Source organism: Ursus americanus, chromosome 1, assembly GCF_024610735.1.
Source record: "Ursus americanus isolate L20-20 chromosome 1, mUrsAme1.1.p, whole genome shotgun sequence".
Taxonomy (NCBI): domain Eukaryota; kingdom Metazoa; phylum Chordata; class Mammalia; order Carnivora; family Ursidae; genus Ursus; species Ursus americanus.
Window position 1 is genome coordinate 103,439,352 of NC_142127.1, and position 19,550 is coordinate 103,458,901.

General features: G+C 48.7%; 1 protein-coding gene across 1 annotated transcript in view; it reads right to left on the reverse strand.

The window, feature by feature from the left end:
* DRC11 (dynein regulatory complex subunit 11) overlaps positions 1-11,441 on the reverse strand; it is a 146,810-nt gene extending 135,369 nt beyond the window's left edge. Inside the window, exons 1-2 of the mRNA XM_045794047.2 lie at positions 11,224-11,441; positions 2,290-2,614 (exon numbers count right to left, since the gene is read on the reverse strand). Of these exons, the coding sequence (XP_045650003.2) occupies positions 2,290-2,614; positions 11,224-11,234 (336 nt within the window). The 5' untranslated portion in view covers positions 11,235-11,441. The remainder of the gene's footprint in view (positions 1-2,289; positions 2,615-11,223) is intronic.
* Positions 11,442-19,550: the final 8,109 nt, after the last annotated feature.

Consider the following 19,550-nt stretch of genomic DNA (forward strand, 5'->3'; position numbering starts at 1 on the left):
AAACTTTCTTAGACTAACAGAGTTTTGGAGTGACTTTCCAGGGTTCCCTGAGTGAGTGTGGCCTGGATGGAGGACAGTCAGAGGAGAATGATTCCACTTCTATTTAATGTTGGGATTTCATTTATTAATAAATGTGTTAAAGTGCTGTACTTTTCCAACTTTTAAGATAACATTTTGTTGCCATGGCTCCACCTGGCCCATTAGTTAAGATTTTGAGGGGGAGGAAATAGAGCGGTTGAGAATGGAAGAGACAGGGAGACAGACATCAGCTGCTCGGGCTTGTGCTGGGCCTCCGCCCACGATACCCTTTACGTCCACCTCAGATACCTTGGGGTTTCCCATCCTCTGCAGGGTGGAATGTGGGACACTTGTTGTGGCAGAGAAACTCCCTCTGTCTCCCTGACACATTTCTCTACATCAGGGACCTATTTGGAAGGCTTCTAACACGGCAGGCTGCAGAAACACTCTTCCGGTGAGTTTAGTGGGAGGGGACACTGATGGACGGACTCAGGACTTTGTGGACCCAGGGCAGGTCATCAGGAGGGATGTGTCCAGGGATGAAGATGGCTTCAGGACTCTGCCATTTACTTCTGCTCCTCTTGGTGAGTCTGTTTTGTTCTCTCTCTCTTTCTCTCTCGTTCTCTCCCTCTTTCACTCCCAAGAGCAGCTTTCTTCATTCTTCCAAGCATCTGAGAATGAAGGCTCCAACTACTCACAAATTTGGGAGCCCACAGTTCAGACTCCAAGACAGAAATGGGTCTCTCTGTCTGGGTTTCAGAATCTCTGAGGGAAGGGTTGCCTGGCGCAGACACCAGTACCCATCCCTGAACTGACCAGCTGTGGTCGGACTGCGGGTCATATTGTGCAGAGAGCTGTGTGCTGTGTGGGTGGCAGCCACGGAGGCCCAGACCTAGGGATGCAGAACTGAGCCACGTAGGAGCTCCCAGACCTGGCACACATGTGTCTCCCTGGCCCAGCACTGCTCCCAGAGTCCATGCTTCTGTTGTTGGACGTAACCACTAACCACCTGAACCCCAGTGTCATCACGTGGCTCACCACGCACCCTCCAGAAATGGTGGAAAACACAGTTGAGAGTATCCCACCAGGAAGGCTTCCTGGACAATGTCCCTCATTTGTCACCCCTTTCAGGGCTCGTGGCCTTTAAAAAGACGAACCAGGTGAACCAGAAAATCTGGAGGAGCCCACCACATAAATTTCATAAATTTCTCACTCTTGAGTTTCGAGAATATTATTTAATATTCTTGGCGTTAAATTAACACATTTAATATTGCTTTATTAATTCAATTTAGGGATATTATTTAATGACTCGATCTCATGTTTATCCTCAGGTGTTCTTGATAGACTCACATGGGTGAGTAAAGTAGACCTGACTGAAAAAATCTGGTGCTTTAATCTGCTCTTTTATAAATGAACGCAATAAACATAGAAGTTTTGGGGTGATGTTCAACATTTTCAATCATTTTAGATATTCTTGAGAGTCCATTCCAACGAAGTGCAGTAATAATGCTAGAAAACTCTAGTCCAGACAGAAACGTAACCTTTATAGAATCTCGAATATTTTCAAAAGGAAGAGGCGTTAAATACCAGGTAGAAAATTGAACACTGTCTCCTTTTAATTTTATTTTAGGGAAATGTCCCTTTCAAAATGAAGACCGAGTTTACAGGACCTTGACACTGAAGTGAAGGTCGGGAGGGCAACAGCGGACAGAATGCTCACAGCTCCAGGGCATCAGAGAGAGGGAGGCTGCCCTTCCTTCTTGTCTGAGGCTCAAAGGCCTATTGCCAAAAATCCCCGAGTCACCAAAGACCGGAAGCGGAGGAGGGGACGCACCCCCCTGGGAAGAAGGAACCAGCAACCTAGAGGCTGCTCATCGTGAAGAAGAAAGGAAAGAGAGGCCAGAGGGAGGTTCTCCTCTGGAGACAGAAGTAGGGGCACTGGGGCTGGAAATCGCGAGGGTCTGTGTCCGAGGACAGTTATCGAAGAGTTGGCCTACTCCAGCCAACACATTTGGGCAGACACCATGGTGACAAGGAAGACGACAACTTCAGTGTCCAATGGACCCAAGGACTGTGGGAAGATTTGTCTGTGCCCAAAACTACAGGAACCCAGTCCTTGTCCAGGGCGGGACGGCCCAGCTGAAGGGCAACGCTTCGACTTTCCTTACAACAACCAGCAAAGATGTCTAGAAAGCCTGTGGAAAATTGGTTACAGGCCTACATAGCTTATTTAAAGCAATAAGAAATGGGTAAGAGAAGCTGAGTACTTACAGGAGCCAACTTTAGATCCTGCAGGATGTCATCAAAATAATGAAACTCCGTTAATTCCAATTCAACCATTTCATTCTTCAGTTCCAGGACGCGACCCATCACTCCGTCCAGTATTTTCCGGATCAGTATTCGCTTCTGCGGGTGGACGATCTGGTCATAGACGTCCTCCAGGTTTCTGAAGATCTGCACGTATTTTATGTAGAAGGTGGCTAACATTTGGAAGATGAAGACTTGATTGCTTTGTGATTCCATCATGTTCCGAGACTCTTTGTCAAGCAAAGAATTGAGGGCTTCTTGGGTCTGATGCCACATCTTATTATACATTCTGGGGGAAGACAGAGAATAAGTGAAAGTTCCTTTGTGAGCCACACAAAATGGGATTCGGGAGTAACAAGCATCAAATGTGAACCAGGAACGCCGCGTGTAGCTCCCTTCAGACCATTTATGTCTTGTGTTGAGGTGCATGTGATTTTCGGACATGACCGCTGCTATCACTGCCAAATACTTAAGCTTAAGAAGCCTTTCACCTCAATGATAAGAGTGATTCCTCACTGTACCTGTAAAACCCGCAGGATTACACCCATTTCAGAGGTGAAGAAGCTGTCAGCCAGAATATTCCACTGACCTGTCCACACACACAGCTGGTGGCTGAGTTGGAACAACCACATTGGAAAGCAATTCTGCACCACTGTGTAAAGTCAAATAGGGGCAGACCCTATGAATGAACAATCGTTCCCCAGAGAAACTCCTGTAAATCTGTATCGAGAATGAACATAATAGTGTTTCTTTATAACAGCCCAACAAGGCGCTAACCCAATTGTTTATGAATAAAAGAACGAATAAATAAACTGCAGGGTCTTCACAGTGGACGAGTCCCCGCAGTGGAGAGCGAATGCCTTACAGCGCTAAGCAACAACCATGAACTTGAGAACCATAATGCGGGGCATAAGCAGCGAGGTGCGGCTCGTGTGGGAGGCCGGCCCCCAGGAAGGCATGAGCGGGCTCCTCGCCCTCGTTTGAGTCGGTGGAAGCGGCAGACAGGGAGCCGGAGGGTGGGAGGAGAGTGAGACGCGGGTCCGCCCTCTCCCACTGCCTCCCTGGCTGGTCAGCACAGGGTTGGGAGCCTCCTTCTACCAAAGGCTCAGGGTGGGGGCCGCCCTGCGTTGCTCGCCCCAGGATGCCAAGCTGTCCCTTGTCGGTTCCTTGAGACTCTGTCCCCATCGCTTCTGCCAGTCCCTTTTTTAACCGTCCTGCTGAGAATGCCATCCTTTTCCTGCCTGGATCCCTACCAATACACCCAAAGCAGACTTTTTTTTTTGGTTGAAATTTTGGGTGATTTTTGACTCTCTTTAGATCCCAGAATCAGACGAAAGGCTAATGGAAAATTCAGTGTGTCTGGGAAGAGACTTATTAACTCTCCCAGGGGTGAGAGAGTGGGCAGGATCCTGGTCCTTTCCCTGGGGTGAGGGGGAAACCCCCAACCCATTAAGTCTTTCCCGTGCTGGCCAGGGGGGCACAATCTGCTTGAATGGAGCCAGTGGGTCAAAGGAGTGAGGGCTCTCCCTTCCTCTCCGCTGTCAGCCTGGCTCCCAACCCCACGCTCAGCTGGCTGTGGCACCCCAGGTCCAGGCTGCCCGCAGGAGCCTCTTCCACCAGCATGGGGGCAGCTGGGCACCTGCTCTCTGGGGGCGAAATGCCCCTCAGGCAGACCTACCACCTTTCACCCCATCTCAGAAGGACCAGACCCTGCCCCCTCTCTTCCCAGGGTTCTGCTGGAAGGTGGGCTTTTCCTTGCTCCCTGCTGGCCCTCGGGCCCCGCGTTCTCTGGCCTGCCTCTTCCCCCTCATCTCATCTGCATTTCCTCCTTCTGTGTTTTCGCAGTATCTCCTGTCAAATGCTCTAAAGTTCCCTTGGCCCTCATGTGTTTATAGCCTTTGACATCCTCTATTGCTATTTTGAGGTGGTTCAGGAAGAGTGGGAGATAAAATTGCTCATTAAATCCACCTTGTTTTACTGGGAGCCCCTCATCGACCTTCCCAAGGTCATTAGCAGGCATCCCTTCTAGGCGCTCTGCCCTGGCCCCCCACCTGCCCTTCCTCACTCATGCTCCGCACCTCTCTCTGAGAAATTGTCAACATCGCTTCCTGGAATTGACCTGGAATTGGTGTGGAATTGACCTGTGCTTGGTGTGACCCTGGCCACGTTCCATGAGCGGGCTCCTGTTACTCTTGCTGAGGTGGGAGGGGGTGGGCTGCTCCTCAGGGGTGAGGTCGGTGTCTGAACCCAGTCTGTGGGACTCTAAGCTCGGAACCATTATTCAACACTGTACCGCCACCTCTACCTTGACCAAAAATAAGAGAACCACCACTACCACCAGAAAAGGCATAATCATAACTCTTGCCAAGATGATGCGTGAGAAATTTTATCTCAGCATTTTAGTGTCCGTTCACCTGGTTGCAAATGAGATTGAATATCCACCTGCGTGTTCGTTGTTGGTAAGTTCTCTTCCCCCATTATTTATCCATTTGCTTTGCTTGTTTCTACTTCGGATTGTTTTTCTGTTAATTTTGGGGGTTCTTTATATATGCTGAGTGCCTATGAATTTCTTAGCTTGGCTTCCAGCTGAGAGGCTGGTGTCTTACCACAGCCCTGCAGGCAGATGCCCTCCACCTCTGTCCTGCTGGGAGGGGTGATCCTGCCAGGATTCATCGGAGTCCGGCTGCAGTCCTCCCGGCTGGTGTGGAGCCAGGCCCCGTAGGAGCAGCAACCCCAGGGCACGGTGCCCGTTCCTGTGCCAGAGCCTGAGTGGGCCTCCTGCTTGCACCTGCTCACTGCTGTGCGCTCCCACGTGGCTTCTGGCACACAGAGTTTCAATTTACATTAAAAAATTCCCAATTCTTTAGTTTTTCAATTTAAAATATTTTCAACTTATTTTAAAATGTACTAGTCCACTATCAAGTATAATAAATACATATTAGTATGTTACTAACTAATATAAACTTAAAAGAACAATTAAAACTCTAAAAAGATTGATTTCGAAACAGAAAGTGCGTAAGCGTGCAAGAGGGGGGAGGGGCAGCGTGAGAGGGAGACAAGCAGACTCCCCCACTGACCTCAGAACCCTAAGCGGGGCTTGATCCCAGGACCCCGAGATGATGACCTGAGCCAAAATCCAGAGTCTGATGCTTAACTGATTGAGCCACCCAGGTGGCCCTAAAAATAAAATTTTTGATAAAACATTAAGCAAAGAACTTTTAAAAAATCTCTTATTTTTATATTCCTGGAACAGAGAGGAGAGACTTTCATCTTCTTGGCCAAAAGTTAGAAGCTTCTCTTGTGTGTGAAGATGCTTTCCGGTTCAGATGATGAGGGGGAGGAGGAGGGGGATGGAAGCAGCTCACAAGTGCATACTGCTGGTCACCGTCCGAAGTGCGTCACAGGGAGCAGCTCACGTAACCCTAACAGCCTCTCGAGCAGGTGTTACCATCACTGCAGTTTACAGACGAGCAAACCGAGGCACAGCAGAGCTGACCTCCGTCCAGGTAGTCTGGCTCCAGAGCTCATAGTCTGAGCTCCTTTGTGGCCCCCATTCTTCAGGGTGAAAGCAAATGAGGGTGACGAATCAGGTGACCTAGCTGAGATGCGCCAAGATTTATGGTAGAAAAGACACGTCTCTCTGCAGCCTGCCACTGAATTTGGGTACTGGGTACTGAATACTGCCTCGGGCGCACCCCGGGGGGTGCGAGTGTCACATGTCTCCAAACTGGGACATATTTCAAAAAGACTGCTAATGAAAGAACATTCCGCTAGATGACTTTATGAAAAAAGAACGTTTTGAGGGGGCGGTTAGATTCCATTGAGCACAGGACTTGCCATTCCTTGCAGAAGAAATGACCATGCGAAAGGACCCCATCCTGGAACAGTAAAAGCGCGTCCGCCTGCGCACGGGGGCGATTCTGCCTGCCGCGCCTTAAAACACCAGGCAAACAGGACAGGGGAGGTAAAGGCAGAAACCAAGGGGACAATGAACACCTTGATCAGGCCTGATGGAGAAAAGAAGGCATATGTTCGACTGGCTCCTGACTATGCTTTGGGTGTTGCCAACAAAATTGGGATCATCTAAACTGAGTCCAGCTGGCTAAATCTAAATCTAAATTTTATCACCAAAAAAAAAAAAAAAAAAGAAACCAAGGGGACAATGAACGCTGCCTTATCAAGCATCTGCCCCGGGGGGAGGGGGAGGTAAAGCTGGGAAGGGTGCCAAGAAGCTGAGAATGTTTCTAGTTCATCAAAGCCCAGACTTCCAGCATCTGAAGGGGGCGGCACCCCCAGGCGTCCCCTGACCTGACGGGTGACACCGGCTGCCCAACCAATGTTCACATAAAACAGAAAACCATGTGGTTTGTTTTGTGGCCTAAACCTGTCAGGACAGCATTACGGAAGAAAATTACAGGCTAATTTTGTTTAGAACTCGGATCTGAAATTCCACTTTGCAAACAGGACTCAGCGCCAGATGAAAAGAGTGGTTCCCTCTGACCAGGGAGGGGTCATCCCAGGAATCTTCGAGAGTTCAGCATGAAGACAAGCTGAGCTAAATACGGCAACAGAACAGCACAAACTGAAGATTATTTCCACAGAGGCCAAGAAAATGCTCGATAAATTTAATTTATGGCATCTGCCTGATTAAGAATACTGTCCGCATACCCCAAAGAACAGATGCTGTCAGCCCTTCAAAACGCTGAACACCAGAGACCAAAAACATTTTCAGGAGATACACTAGAAATCTAAAAGACAGGAATGGAAAAGGATGAAGCAGACAGAGAAGGGATTCATACAGAAGATTTAAGAAACTGCTTGTAAATGACACCGTTGCAAAATCCAAGGAAATCGTCAAAATATAAAAGGTCAACTGTGCAACAAAGTTGCAAGACATGGATAAAAGCTGCAGAGAAAAATACAAAAAATGAAACCCCTTTCCCAGGACTGATTAAACATCTAAGCCACACAAGATGTTAACTGAAGAAAATTCTAGGACGCTAGCTGCAGAGGATCCAAACAGGCAGAAGGCTGGAGAGACAAGATAAAAAGAAAGCAGACTCTTGAGACTGACATGCAAATTTAACATTAACGAGAATTTGGTAATAATATACTGGAGTCTGCATAAATAAATAAATTTAGTCATAATTTCTAAATGTGGGGGTGGGATCGGTAATGAAAAATGAGGGCATTTATCAGACTTCAAAGCATTGCACAAGCCAGTAAGCACTAAAGTTGTGAAAGACCCCAGGGAGGCTGCCTTGTGGGGTACAGGTATTCCACAAAGACTTAAACCCATCGTGAGCAAGGGATGCTGGGTAGAGGATGCTTCCACCAGGGGCAACCACACCCACATTGATGGATGGAACACACCCAGAATTTAGGAATGCCCGGACTCCACTCCGGGACTGCACTCTGCCCTAGTTCAGTGCACTCACTGGCTTCCACCCAGGGTCAAAGAAGCAGAAACTCCTCCAGGGCCGTGGCTGAGCTGAAAACCTCATTGGAACTCTGGGCTGAGGATTTTCCTGGTGGTTTGAGCCTTTCAAGTCCTGCTTTTGGGCAGCAGCCTTTTCTTTCCTTACCTGCTGCTTTTCTGGAGAGCCTTGCTGGAGAGGCCAGGCACGGGTTGTTGGGTGGTGGGAAATATTAGGCAGCCACGTGAGCCAGCCCACCCCGCATCATCACCCTTTCCTCTGAACACTGACCTCGGCGTCCTTGCCTTCCAGGTTCCCTGCTGTCCTGATGCTCCTCCCTGGGCACCCGACGGCCACAACCCCAGCACTCTGCACCGCCAGCAGCCTGGTCACTGTGCCTTGGCCAGGCCCGCCTGGGGAGCCCCCACTGCCCCTGCATGCAATCCCAGCCCCGCTTTAGCCCCACCCCGCCTCACTGCCCCATGGTCCCTGCAACCTCCTGCTGAGCCAGTGCCCGGGAACGTTACAGGAGACCTGGGATGCCAGAGGATGATTTTTTTTAAAAAAATAAGAACATCATTGAGATATAATTCACATGCCATAAATTTATCCTTTAAAAGTGCACAAATCAGTGGGTTTTAGTATATTCACAACCACCACTCTCTCTAACTTGAGAACATTTTCATCTCCCCGAGAGAAACCCCATAGCCACTAGCAGTCACCTCTGTCCCCCCTCCTCCCAGCCCCTGGGCACCATTCATCTAATTTCTGTCTCCGTCTGCCTGCCGCGGGCATTTCACAGAAATGGACCCACATAGAAGGTGGCCCTTGCGCTTGGGCTCCTTTCACTCAGCACAATGTTTCCCAAGTGCGCGCGTGTGCAGGCACATGCATCAGGACCTCGCTTCTCCTTGCTGCCAGGTATGGTCCAGGCACGCGCACCCCACGGTCTCCGGCCCACGCTGCAGCTGATGGACGGGGGACTGCTTCTGCCTCCTGGCCGTTGTGATGAGGCCGCTGTGAGCATTCCTGCACGCATGTCTGTGTGGACATGTGTTTTTATTTTTCTTGGGTACAGCCAGGAGGGTTTTAAAGGCAAAAGTGCCGTAAGTTTAGAATCAGAAGCTGTCCCCTGCGGTAGGGGTTTCAGGCTGGCCACAACCTCCTTGTGCCTTCAGTTCCTCAAGTGGCAGATCTGGATAATGACCTCTCTGGACACCCCACGGGATTACTGTGGAATGGGGTAACGGATGTGAAAGTGTTCTTGAGATTTTAAATGCACTCTGTAATGAGAAGGTGGTATGTTATCCATGAGACTACTTAGAATTTTTTTTAACTACTTGATTGGTTTCAGACTTGAGCATATGACCAAGAAATGTTGCAGATTTTGAAGTCAGGAGGATTGGGGGTGGAGAAGACGGAATATGACAGTTGAAAATGGCCAGACTGTTATTTCTATAGCTTGGCAGATTTTCTGTAACTGGGTGGCTGGGGGAGGGGAAGACTGGAATATTCAGACGTACCATGTGCTTCAATGAAAAATCTAAATCTTGCAAAATGGGAATTCTCCCCAAGATATTTTATATAGGATAAATCTTCAAATTCTTCCAATACTATGTGGCTGCTTGTCCTCTTTCCAGAGTATTCCCTTGGCCTTCTTGCTTAAGGGAGGCCCAGTTGTCCTTCCCTGCGGCCCTCATGGGAGAGGCTCCCTTTCCTCTGACCATTATGGGGGTTTGGGGTCAAGGTCCTTGCTCCTCACTGCCACTTCCAGATCATTCTCCCTGCCCCACCCCCTAACTTTGCACCTCATTTCATCAGGGGGCATCACCACTGCTCCATACTGTCCCCATCATCTACCCCCTACACCATCTTTCTAGAACGCCACAAGATGTCTATCCCATAAATAGCATTTACTGACAGACTACCCTTCTCAATTCCCTGTGATAAACAACTCAGCTCCCCCCTCAAAGCCAAGATCTCGAGCTACCCACTGGGGCTCATGCCCCCACTGGCAACATCACCCTTCTACTCCCTCCTCCTCACCATCCCCTTTCCTTTAGCAAAGAAACATGCCACGGCTTCCTATATTAAAAACAACAACAACAACAACAAACCTGTCTCCTGGCCCCACTTCCCTGCACCAGCTATAGCAAAACTCCTTTAAAAAGTTGGCTATGCTCACTGTCTCTCCTCCTGTTCCCTCCCACTCTCAGCAATCTTCCTACTGCATCCCCCACGAGGGCTGAGGGCACCACCGGACCCCACGTTGCTAAATGGATGACCCCCTTCGGTTCTCTTCTGACTTGTCTCAGCAGTGTTTGAGTCTGTCACGCCCTCCCTCCAGAAGCATTACTTCCTGTTCACCTGGCTTCCAGAACACCAAAATTCTGCTTCCTCCTCACAGATCACACCTTCCATCCCTTTGCTGGTGTCTGCTCCCCAGTCTCTTACCACGGGATGACCCCTTCTCTCTCTGCCTGCACTCATTCCGTGTTAATAAAGTCCATCTACATAGCAACACCTGCCGCGTTTATATTTCATACACAGACCTCTCTCCAGAACTCAAGGCTCAAATAGTCAACTGCCTACTTGATCTCCAATAGGCACTTCCAACTCAACATGCCCAAAACTGAGCTCCCCATCTTCCCCTCCCTCAACATCTCAGTAAGCCCTTGATCTCTTTGCTCTCGTTTCCTCACCTACAAATAGGGTGAGCAAGAGCGTGCCTGCAGGCTGGAGCTCCAGTGCCAGGAGGGCACCGTCTGCTTGCTTGGTATGAACCACTTAGCCCCTCTCTGCCTGATTCCTCAGCTGTAAGATGGGAATAACAGTATTAGCAGGTGCTGCGTCGTTGGGTGTTGTGAATCTCATGCGCGCGGCCATCTTTCGCACACTCAGCACAGCGCCCGCAGAATCAGCACCATCCCACGTCCGAAATGGTCCTGATGAAGACCAAACGAAACACGCCACCCAACGAGTGCCGGGCGAACAGCAGGGCGCTAGGCGAATGCTCTTTCCAGTACCCCTACCACCCGACTGCGGTCCCTTGTGAAAAGCAGAGTGGTACCATAAAGCTTCCTCAGGCTCCTTCTTGACTTAATACGGGACGTGGGCGTTTGCACAAAGCAACCCACGTATAACTGAGAAAGACGCACAAAAAAGCAGGCAATGTACTGAATGTCCTGAAGGGGCTGCTGTTTCAAATAGACAGCAGCAAGGGCCTAAGCCACGGGCTTACGGGAGCTCATCTCCATGGCGGGAGAAGGCAGCGCGACGGGGAGGAGGGAGACCTCGGCGTAGGCCATTCCTTGTGCACAAGCAGCTGATACTCTATCCTGGGCCTATCTTCATTTGCTAACACGTAAAAAAAAGGAGGGGAGAGGAGAGAAGAAAAGAAAAAGGAAAAGAAGCAGAGCAAGCCATCTTTCCGTCTGAAGACGCCCACCCCAGGTTTATAAGCCGGCCGCCCATCACTTACGCGTTCGACATGGCTGACTACTTTCCCTCTTTCCTCGCCCGCCTGGAAGCTCTTCCGTCTCGCTCCGAAGGGCGGCCGGCTGCAGGCGTCGGGACACCACCAGGGGCGTCCACGGAGAGGTCCTTCTGGAGGAGGGGGACGGGGATAGGGGCTATCCTCTCACTTAGAGCAGGAAAAGGCGATAGCGCGCAGGCACAGATAGGTGAACTCGAACGTACCCGTCGCCACCCAAGGTTCTGGAACTTTACTGTAGCCACTCAGTGGGACGCGAGGCGGAACCTAGCAACCGAGACGCTACGCCTGCGCAGTGCCGGCGCAGTGCCGGCCGGGCGCGTCCCCGCCCCCTGAGCTCCACGCGCCTGCGCTGCTGCCTGGTTTCCGTGGCAACCGCGCCCCGCCGCGGCGGAATGCTGGTCCCACGGAAAGGAGCTACCGCCTGCTTGGGACCAGGGTGAGGGGCTGACCTCCCGGCGGACCCACCCGGGACAGGTCCCCGGGGTCCAGTCCAGGTCCCTTCCGCCGGCCTGTGGTCCTCCACGCGGTCTTCCCGCTTCCCTGTTTGCCCCGCTTTCATCCGCTTTCAGATATGTGGCCTTGGACAAGGGCTTTGATTGTAGCCTCAGTCTTCCCATCTGTGAGATGGGGTAACAGACATTCATTTGTTCAGAACCTGACTGGGCTTCTCCTCCGGGCCAAGCGCAGACTTAGGTTCTGGGGATACCGGGGAGAAGCAGTCCTGCCCTTTTGGGGCGGAATGAAAGTGAGATGAGGAGTTAGGGTGTTGTAAATGGGAAATGTTACGTGGTGTTAGTTATTAGCTGGTCGCTATGAGTGTCTGCTTTCACTGCCTTTCTTTCTTCATCTTTAGTAACTATTGAGATTTATTTGCAAGTTTTAGAATCTGCAATTCCTACAGGAATATATTCAGAACTAATGAGAAGGCATCCACATAAAAATGACAGTGTGATTCTGGATCACAGACCCTCTCTCCCACAATTACTAATGAATAAAAGAAGAGCAAAAATCAGCAACAACAACAAAAGAAAGGAGCCACTAAACAAAAAATTAAGTACAACTGTGTGCCATAAACTTCGAAAAACTGTGCTCAGTGAAATAGGAAGTCTGCAGTGGAGAATGGCTCCTGAATCTCAACCCCGTTCCCCAAAAATCCCCACTAGGGAAGGAAACCAAGTAGACAAAACACCAAGATTTCTCACTAATGCTTTTTGATATAAAGAAGACATGGATCTGCAAAGTGAGATGAGAAGGCGGGCACAGCAGCAAGACACCTGGGGAATCCAGGTGAGACAAAACTATCAGGAGTACTGCCCGCAGGACCTGGCCAGAGCTAGGAAAAATCACTGGTGCTTGCCACTTTCTAGGACTTTGCCCTGAATAGAGGTAAAGATTCAAAGTCCAAGGACAGTTTGTCATAGACACAGGGTGGGCGCCTAACAAGGGTGGGGGATGGTGGCCCAAATTTACCAGAATCTGGGGAGCAAACAGAGCCCAGGACCTGCACACATCCAGCGGATCAGTCCTAACCCGAACTGTGTATACAGGTCATAGAAAAGTAGGTAAAAATGCAATCTCTCAGCTCTCAAACTCATTCGGATATAGTGAGAAAACAGTCAAGGAGAATTTGCTCACATTATATTGGAACAGAAGAGTTACAAAGAGCAATCGTGTTAGATATAAGGAAGATAGAAGCAACAAATCCACTATCCAAATCTAAGACTTTAGAAACAGGGGAAGGAAAAAAAAAAAAGAGGGCGCCTTGGTGGCTCAGTCAATTAGGGGTCTGCCTTCGGCTTGGCTCATGATCTCAGGGTCCTGGGATCGAGACTTGAGTTGGGCTCCCTGCTCAGAGGGGACTCTGCTTCTCCCTCGGCCTCTGCCCCTCCCCACCCCTGCTTTTGCACGTGCTCTCTCTATCTCAAGTAAAATAGAATCTTAAAAAAAAGAATTGCGGCATGGGTGAGAAAGATGAAGAACCTAGTCTGGAAGAAAATATAACCAAATAGAAGAAACTTCTTCACATGTGTTCCATGTTATAGAATAAATAATAAGAACATTAACTTAATAGAATAAGGGCTGGAAGAAAAGATAAAACAGCACAACGAGAAGAGAGAGATGATACAGATAAGGCAACCAAATGAAAATCAGAAATATCCCATAGAGAAAGCAAACTAGAAAGACCAAAAAGCAGACTGGGCACAATTCATCTGAATTACTGACTTACAGGAAAAGCTTGGATCAACTGCAGGAAATGAACAGGAAAAAGACTGAGTCGTTTGAGCAGTTAGAAAGGGGTTAGTTGATATTCCTTAAAAAGGAGTCCTCCTATATGAATTTTTTTCAAAGATGTAAGGAAATGTCTCTGAAAGAAGAGAACTAAATCTGCAGATCAAAAGCTCTCACTGTGTTCCAGGAAAAACTGGTGTAGGACAACCGACACCAAAGTTCTCCTGGATGTGTGATTGAACTTCAGGGAGAAGTGGGAGGGGGATCTGGTGGCCTCAGATGTCTCCTTGGTAGCTCTCAATGTCAGATGAAATGGTGGCAACATTTACAAAGGTTTTGGGGAAAAATGTGACCCAAGATAGTTCTACTCACCGAAGTTAATATTCCCAAATATGAAAGCGCTCAGGAAATAAAGCACTTGTGCATGAATTGGCATGTTTTCAAACACAAGTAATAGAAAACCCAATGTCTGATGGCTCGGACAATAAGGATTTATAGTGTCCCTTACAGGAATAGAGGCGAGACAGTTTTGGAGCTGGTTATTTCAGGGATTCAGTGACATCATCCATCTTTGATGGTCTTTCCGTCTTTTGGAGTTGTCATCCTTAAGATGCTGGATGACTTCCCTCATGGTCATAAAATGTCTGCAGTGATTCCAGACATTACAACCTCACTCTGTGACATCTCGAGATCACAAAAGGACGAGCTGGGAAATGTGACTAGCATTATCGTCTTAGAGAAATCAGGGTTTACCTGCATTACGAGAGAGAGCAGTGGATAAAAGAGAACCAAATCAGGGCTCTGCCAGCCTGGAAGCAGGCGGTACAGGCTGTTGCGTAGGCGACATCCAGGAAGAGCTGTAACTTGTGCTCTTCTAGAAAATAAATCAGGAGGAGATCCAGCAAACAAAAGATTAAGTCATGTTTAAAGGATGAACAAGTACTCGCTACGAAAAGACAGTGCAACAAGGTCTCCCAAAGTCTGCATAGCAGGAGAACAAATAGAGTTTTCTCTGATTATATCTCATGAGCTTTGCAGCTGCTAAGCTGATCCACTTATTGGCCATTTACTCTATGCCAGGGACTCTGTGGGACCTGACATATATTCATTCACGAAACCTTTCCATTAACATTATGAGGCAGGTAATATTTTCATCCTCATTTTACACACGTGGAAGCTGAGACCGAGGGAGGTTAAGTATGTCCAAGTCCACGCTCCGGGAGATGGTGGAGTCGGCATTCAAACCCCCTGATAATCTCACTTTGAAGACTATACGTATCCCTGACTATTATCGTTTTGTTGGGAGCAACAACTATCTTAATATCTATTTAAATAAATGTTTTCTGTGAGACAAATGTTATTAAAAACGGTGGTTCTCAAATAATTTATCCTTTAAGAAAAAAATCAATGCTGTCTAATGAGGTAGAGAGAGTGGAGAAGGTGACTTGGTCCTCAGTACTTGACAATTTATGCAGCTTCGCAATCAGACCGCCAGGTCTCTGGGAACATGTGTCTTTTCACATATGCAGTCACTCGGGCAAATATTGGCTGATGCTCGCTCTGAGCAAAGCATGAGTGTCGCCACAGTGCCACCGATGACGATGACGGAGCTGGCTGCCTTCCGCCTGCGAGGAGTGGAGGTGATAACCTTCTAGAAGAGCTCGGGCTTCCTTATCATGGGCTCATTGCTTAGAGGAACGGCAGGTCTGCAAGAGCCCTCACACACTGTCCATACGACGGCGTTGGACGCTTCAAGCCCTAGAACGTTCCTATCTGTTGAGCGCCCCTTGGCTGCCCACACACCGGCAGGGAGGGGACCACCAGCCCCTCTCGAAAGTCCGCTCTGGTTCTGTAGCGCTCACGGCTCTTCTTTCCCGTCAAGGCTCCAGGCCAAGCAGGACGACTGTCCTCTAGCACAGCGGCCTCGTGAACGTCGAAGCCCCCGCGCCCCTGCCCCGGGCTTTCCGATGCCGGCCAAGCTCCCTCAGGTTCTTCGCCCCACGTTGTGCTCCCCTGCGATCATGCTGTCACGCCGTCCTCAGTCCGGGTCCGTCAGACTTAAGCCGGTGAAACAGAGCCTCCCAGGTGGGGGCTGGAGGGACCTGCATCCACACCACGCTGGTGCTTCTGGCGGTGTTCACAGTCCACCAAACCCGACTTCTTTCCCTGCTGTCTCCAGCTGAGCCACCTGAGCCACCCAGTCTCCAGGTGGAATGTTCCCTGAGAGAGCCAGGGAGCCCGAGCGCTGCACCGGAAGCGTGTCTGAATTTGCACCTGCTGGCCAGCTCGACACCGGCCCTGCCGCCCTGTCACCTGGCCCGTGTCTCGCAGCAAAACTGTGAGAGGGGACGTGGTCCCGTGCACTGCTGATGGGTGCTCGGCGGTACCCACAGCGTCGCCCTCAGGTACCCGGCTGGCGCCCTGGAAACAGAAAACCAGGCTCGTCGGCTCTGCCTTGGTTTTCAGAGAACCCAGAATGAGAACACTTGTCTCTGCTTCCTTTTCTGAGAACTCACACATCATTTGAATGCTCTGTTCTGGGTCCACGTGAAGCTTGCGGGACCAGCCCCCCACCTTCTTTTCTCTTTGGAGTCACCGGCCGCTCTGAGCCTCTGCGCTGAACTCGGCTGCCGTGTTCGGCTCCTCACTCCCACCCGAGTCTCCCTGAAGCTGGCCCCTGACGTGCCACACCCCACCGCAGCTCCTCTGTGTAGACCTCTGCCCGACAACCCAGACTGCAGGAGTGAGCTCTGCCTTTCCACACGCGGAGGGGGCTTGCAGGCTGCTCCCCCATCCACATGGAACACGGCTCAACGCTTCCAGAACCACCTTCTCCAGCACCCAGCTTTCTCGCCCTCCTCCGTCCCGAATGACCCCCTCATCCTGCCCAGTGGCAGCAAGACTAAAACACAAGACAGGTGTACATTCTACTTGAAGACCAAGGTGTCCACACCAAACGCAGCTGGACCAGGCGCCCTGCCCAGGGAAGGCTCTGAGCCCCCAGCCAGGCGGCACTGACAGGGGACAGACCAAATGTGGCCACGTTGCCCCGAGGAGTTAGCTCTCCGAGGGACCCAGAACAGGCCTGGCGCTCCGTCCTGCCCAGTCCCATCCCAGGGTCCCATCCTGCCATGCCTCAGTGGTCTTCGGTTCTCTTCCCCATGAAAATACTAAGTTCATTTTGTTTAGTGACCATACTCTGTGCTTTGCTAGACGTATGAGGCCTAAATCATTATTCAAACTCACCTTTCCAGTAATTTCCTCTAAACTGGTCAATATCTAAACTAATCAATATCTTTGTCACAGTTACTGTGTTTTGTCCTAACAATTGATGTTTTATTCCACATAAAATGTAAATGTCTTTTTACACTGTCTCCTAATCAGGCTGCCGGCTCTCTGGGGAAGCCCATCTTCCCACCAGCCCTGATATGTATGAAGTTGTTTGGTGAGGTTCAAATCCAATTTGAAGGCCTTTTCTTCTCTCCTTCGCTGTGAGAAACATTTTCTATGCTTCTAAGTATAAAATGTCATTCTGCATAAGAAATGTATTTTAAAATGTCAGATATTAAGCCTTCTGCTGTGACATGCCGCCTTTCATGTCCGAGGTTACGTCTGTACGAAAGCAACTCGGTGACATGCTGAGCTTGTTACATTCGCATCCGTAACTGGAAATGAACGAGCGTTCGTTTCATTCGTTCGTGGTCATGGAAGTGAACGTGGACCTTGGTGTCCCAAGACCCAACATTCACGCTCTTGACTCCTCCTGACCAACCTCCAACATTCATGACGTGTTATAATCCATAACAGGGACAGTTCTACTTACCTCAGAGGATGATTATAGGAATTAAATGAATAATGGATGTAGGCACTTGGCACAAATTAGAACCCACCTGCTGTTATGTGACAGCTAATCCCTTAAGCCCCTGGCGTTGCCAAGATGTCTGCTCGAAATCCACATCTCAATTAGCAGTATTCCTAATTTGGGGGTTTTTCAGTGATCTTGGGAGAAATCCCAGATGTCAAAGATCTGTTCCATACATGTTGTTCAGTGGAGCGCTCAGAGCATAGATATTGGCTTAATAACAGTATTCGTTACGAACTCAGCTCCGATGGCTGAAGTCTGCATGCCCAAACAGCAACACGTTGGGTTGTGAATCTTGGCTTCTCTCCAGTCTGTTACAATGACATAGCAAAGGAGATTGGACTGGAAATGAGTCTTATTTGATAGATTGTGTTGAGCCCATGCTAGTAAACAGATTTAAAATGGATATTAGTAATCCGAATATTATATTCTGGATGGAATTCCAAAGATAACAACGATACAAAGAGCAAAGCTCTTTTACGTCAAATAAACATCACTTCCACTGGGAAATGAGTGTGTGTGTGTGTGTGTGTGTGTGTGTGTGTGTTTCTTATAAGCTGCTTTATTATCTATAAATAAAACTGTCCAGTGTGAGAAAAAAATAAAAAGGAACTAGCCAAAGGCAGGATGTTTTTTTAAAAAAATTATTATTATTATCCTGTTTTCTCACAAACATTGAGGCAGCTTTTGTAACCCAGGTGCAAAGGAGGTCACTTCTCATTGTTTGAACACCTGCTGTCTTTCAAAATGAACATGATTTCCACAAGCCATTGATAAATTCAGTCTTAAAACCGCCTCAGAAATGACTGTCTCCCTGTATTTTGGTAATCCTTCTGAATAACTAGCACGTGTCTGCCCAATTTGTTTTGTTTTGTTTCTGTTTGACTCTCAAACCATTTCCCTCCTCTTGTGCAATTTTCACAATGCTTATAATAAAACAATAGTTCTTGATACCCAGGGTAGAAAGCTAATTGCAAATAACAGCTGCATTGTTCATAAAACAAAGTGCTACATTAATGAGAGGTATTTAGAGACTCGAATTGCCAGTGGCCCTGACTGCATCAGTCAGATGCAGTTTAACAGCAGAGAAAATAGTTCGTCAATCAATTCACTTATCGCAGTTCTCTGCTAGACTTAATAGAAATATAATCTCCATTTAAAAAAATCAGGCAAAAGGCTAGTAAGATTTTCCCATGCACATTTCATCCTCTGTTAGTCTTCCGGCTGTCTCTCGGCTTGGCCTTGTCTGTTTCTCCCTTCTCCCTAGAAGTGCAGTACTTCTGAGAAGGGGTGTTGCCCCGTACCCGGGCAGGACACCAGGATGGTGTCATCTGGCAGACCTCCGAGGCATCGTACTGGTTCAGATACCCAGTGCAGCCTGTTGATGCTGTGTGCTGAGCTGAAACATTAAAGCCATCCAGGGAGGTGTTTACTTCTGCTCTTCTATGCTAAGGACATTGCTTCAGACTTTTTAGTTGTCTTAACACTTGAAATGGGGATAAACATAGTAAGAGCTTCAACCTTTAAAATACTTTTTATTATAGCAAGTGCAGAAGAGGGTGTAACCCTTAAGCACACAGCTCGAGTCTATCTATCCATTCTCCTGCTGATGGACACTTGGGCTCCCAGGCTGAGCTTATCATGAATAATTCCTTTTTAAAAGGTTTTATTTATTTATTTGAGAGAGAGAGAGAGAGTGTGCGACCAGGGGGAGGAGCAGAGGGAGAGGGACCAGCAGACTCCAGACTCCACACTGAGAGCCAGATGCAGGGCTCCATCCACGACTTGGAGATTGTAACCTGAGCTGAAACCAAGAGTTGAGTGCTTAACCGACTGAGCCACCCGGGCTCCGCATGAATAATTCTTGCACACGTATTCTAGCACACACGCACGCCCCTCGCTGGATCGCAGGATGTGTGCGTGGTCACTTCAGCAGATATGGCCCAAACAGCTCCCCAGTGTGGTTGCACCAGCATTTTTTTTCAGCTTTTCTTCTTGCTCCACATGCTTACCAATACTTGGAATTTTCTTTTTCTTTGAAACTGTGGTATTATCATCTCACTGCAGTTTTAATTGGCATTTCCCTGATGAGTAACAGTTCTGAGAACATTTCCGTGTGCCTCTTTGGCCATTTAGATATCCTTTTTTTGTTTTTTTGTGTTTTTTGTGAAACACCAGTGAAAATCACTGGCCAACTTTTATTAGAATTTCTGTCTTTTCT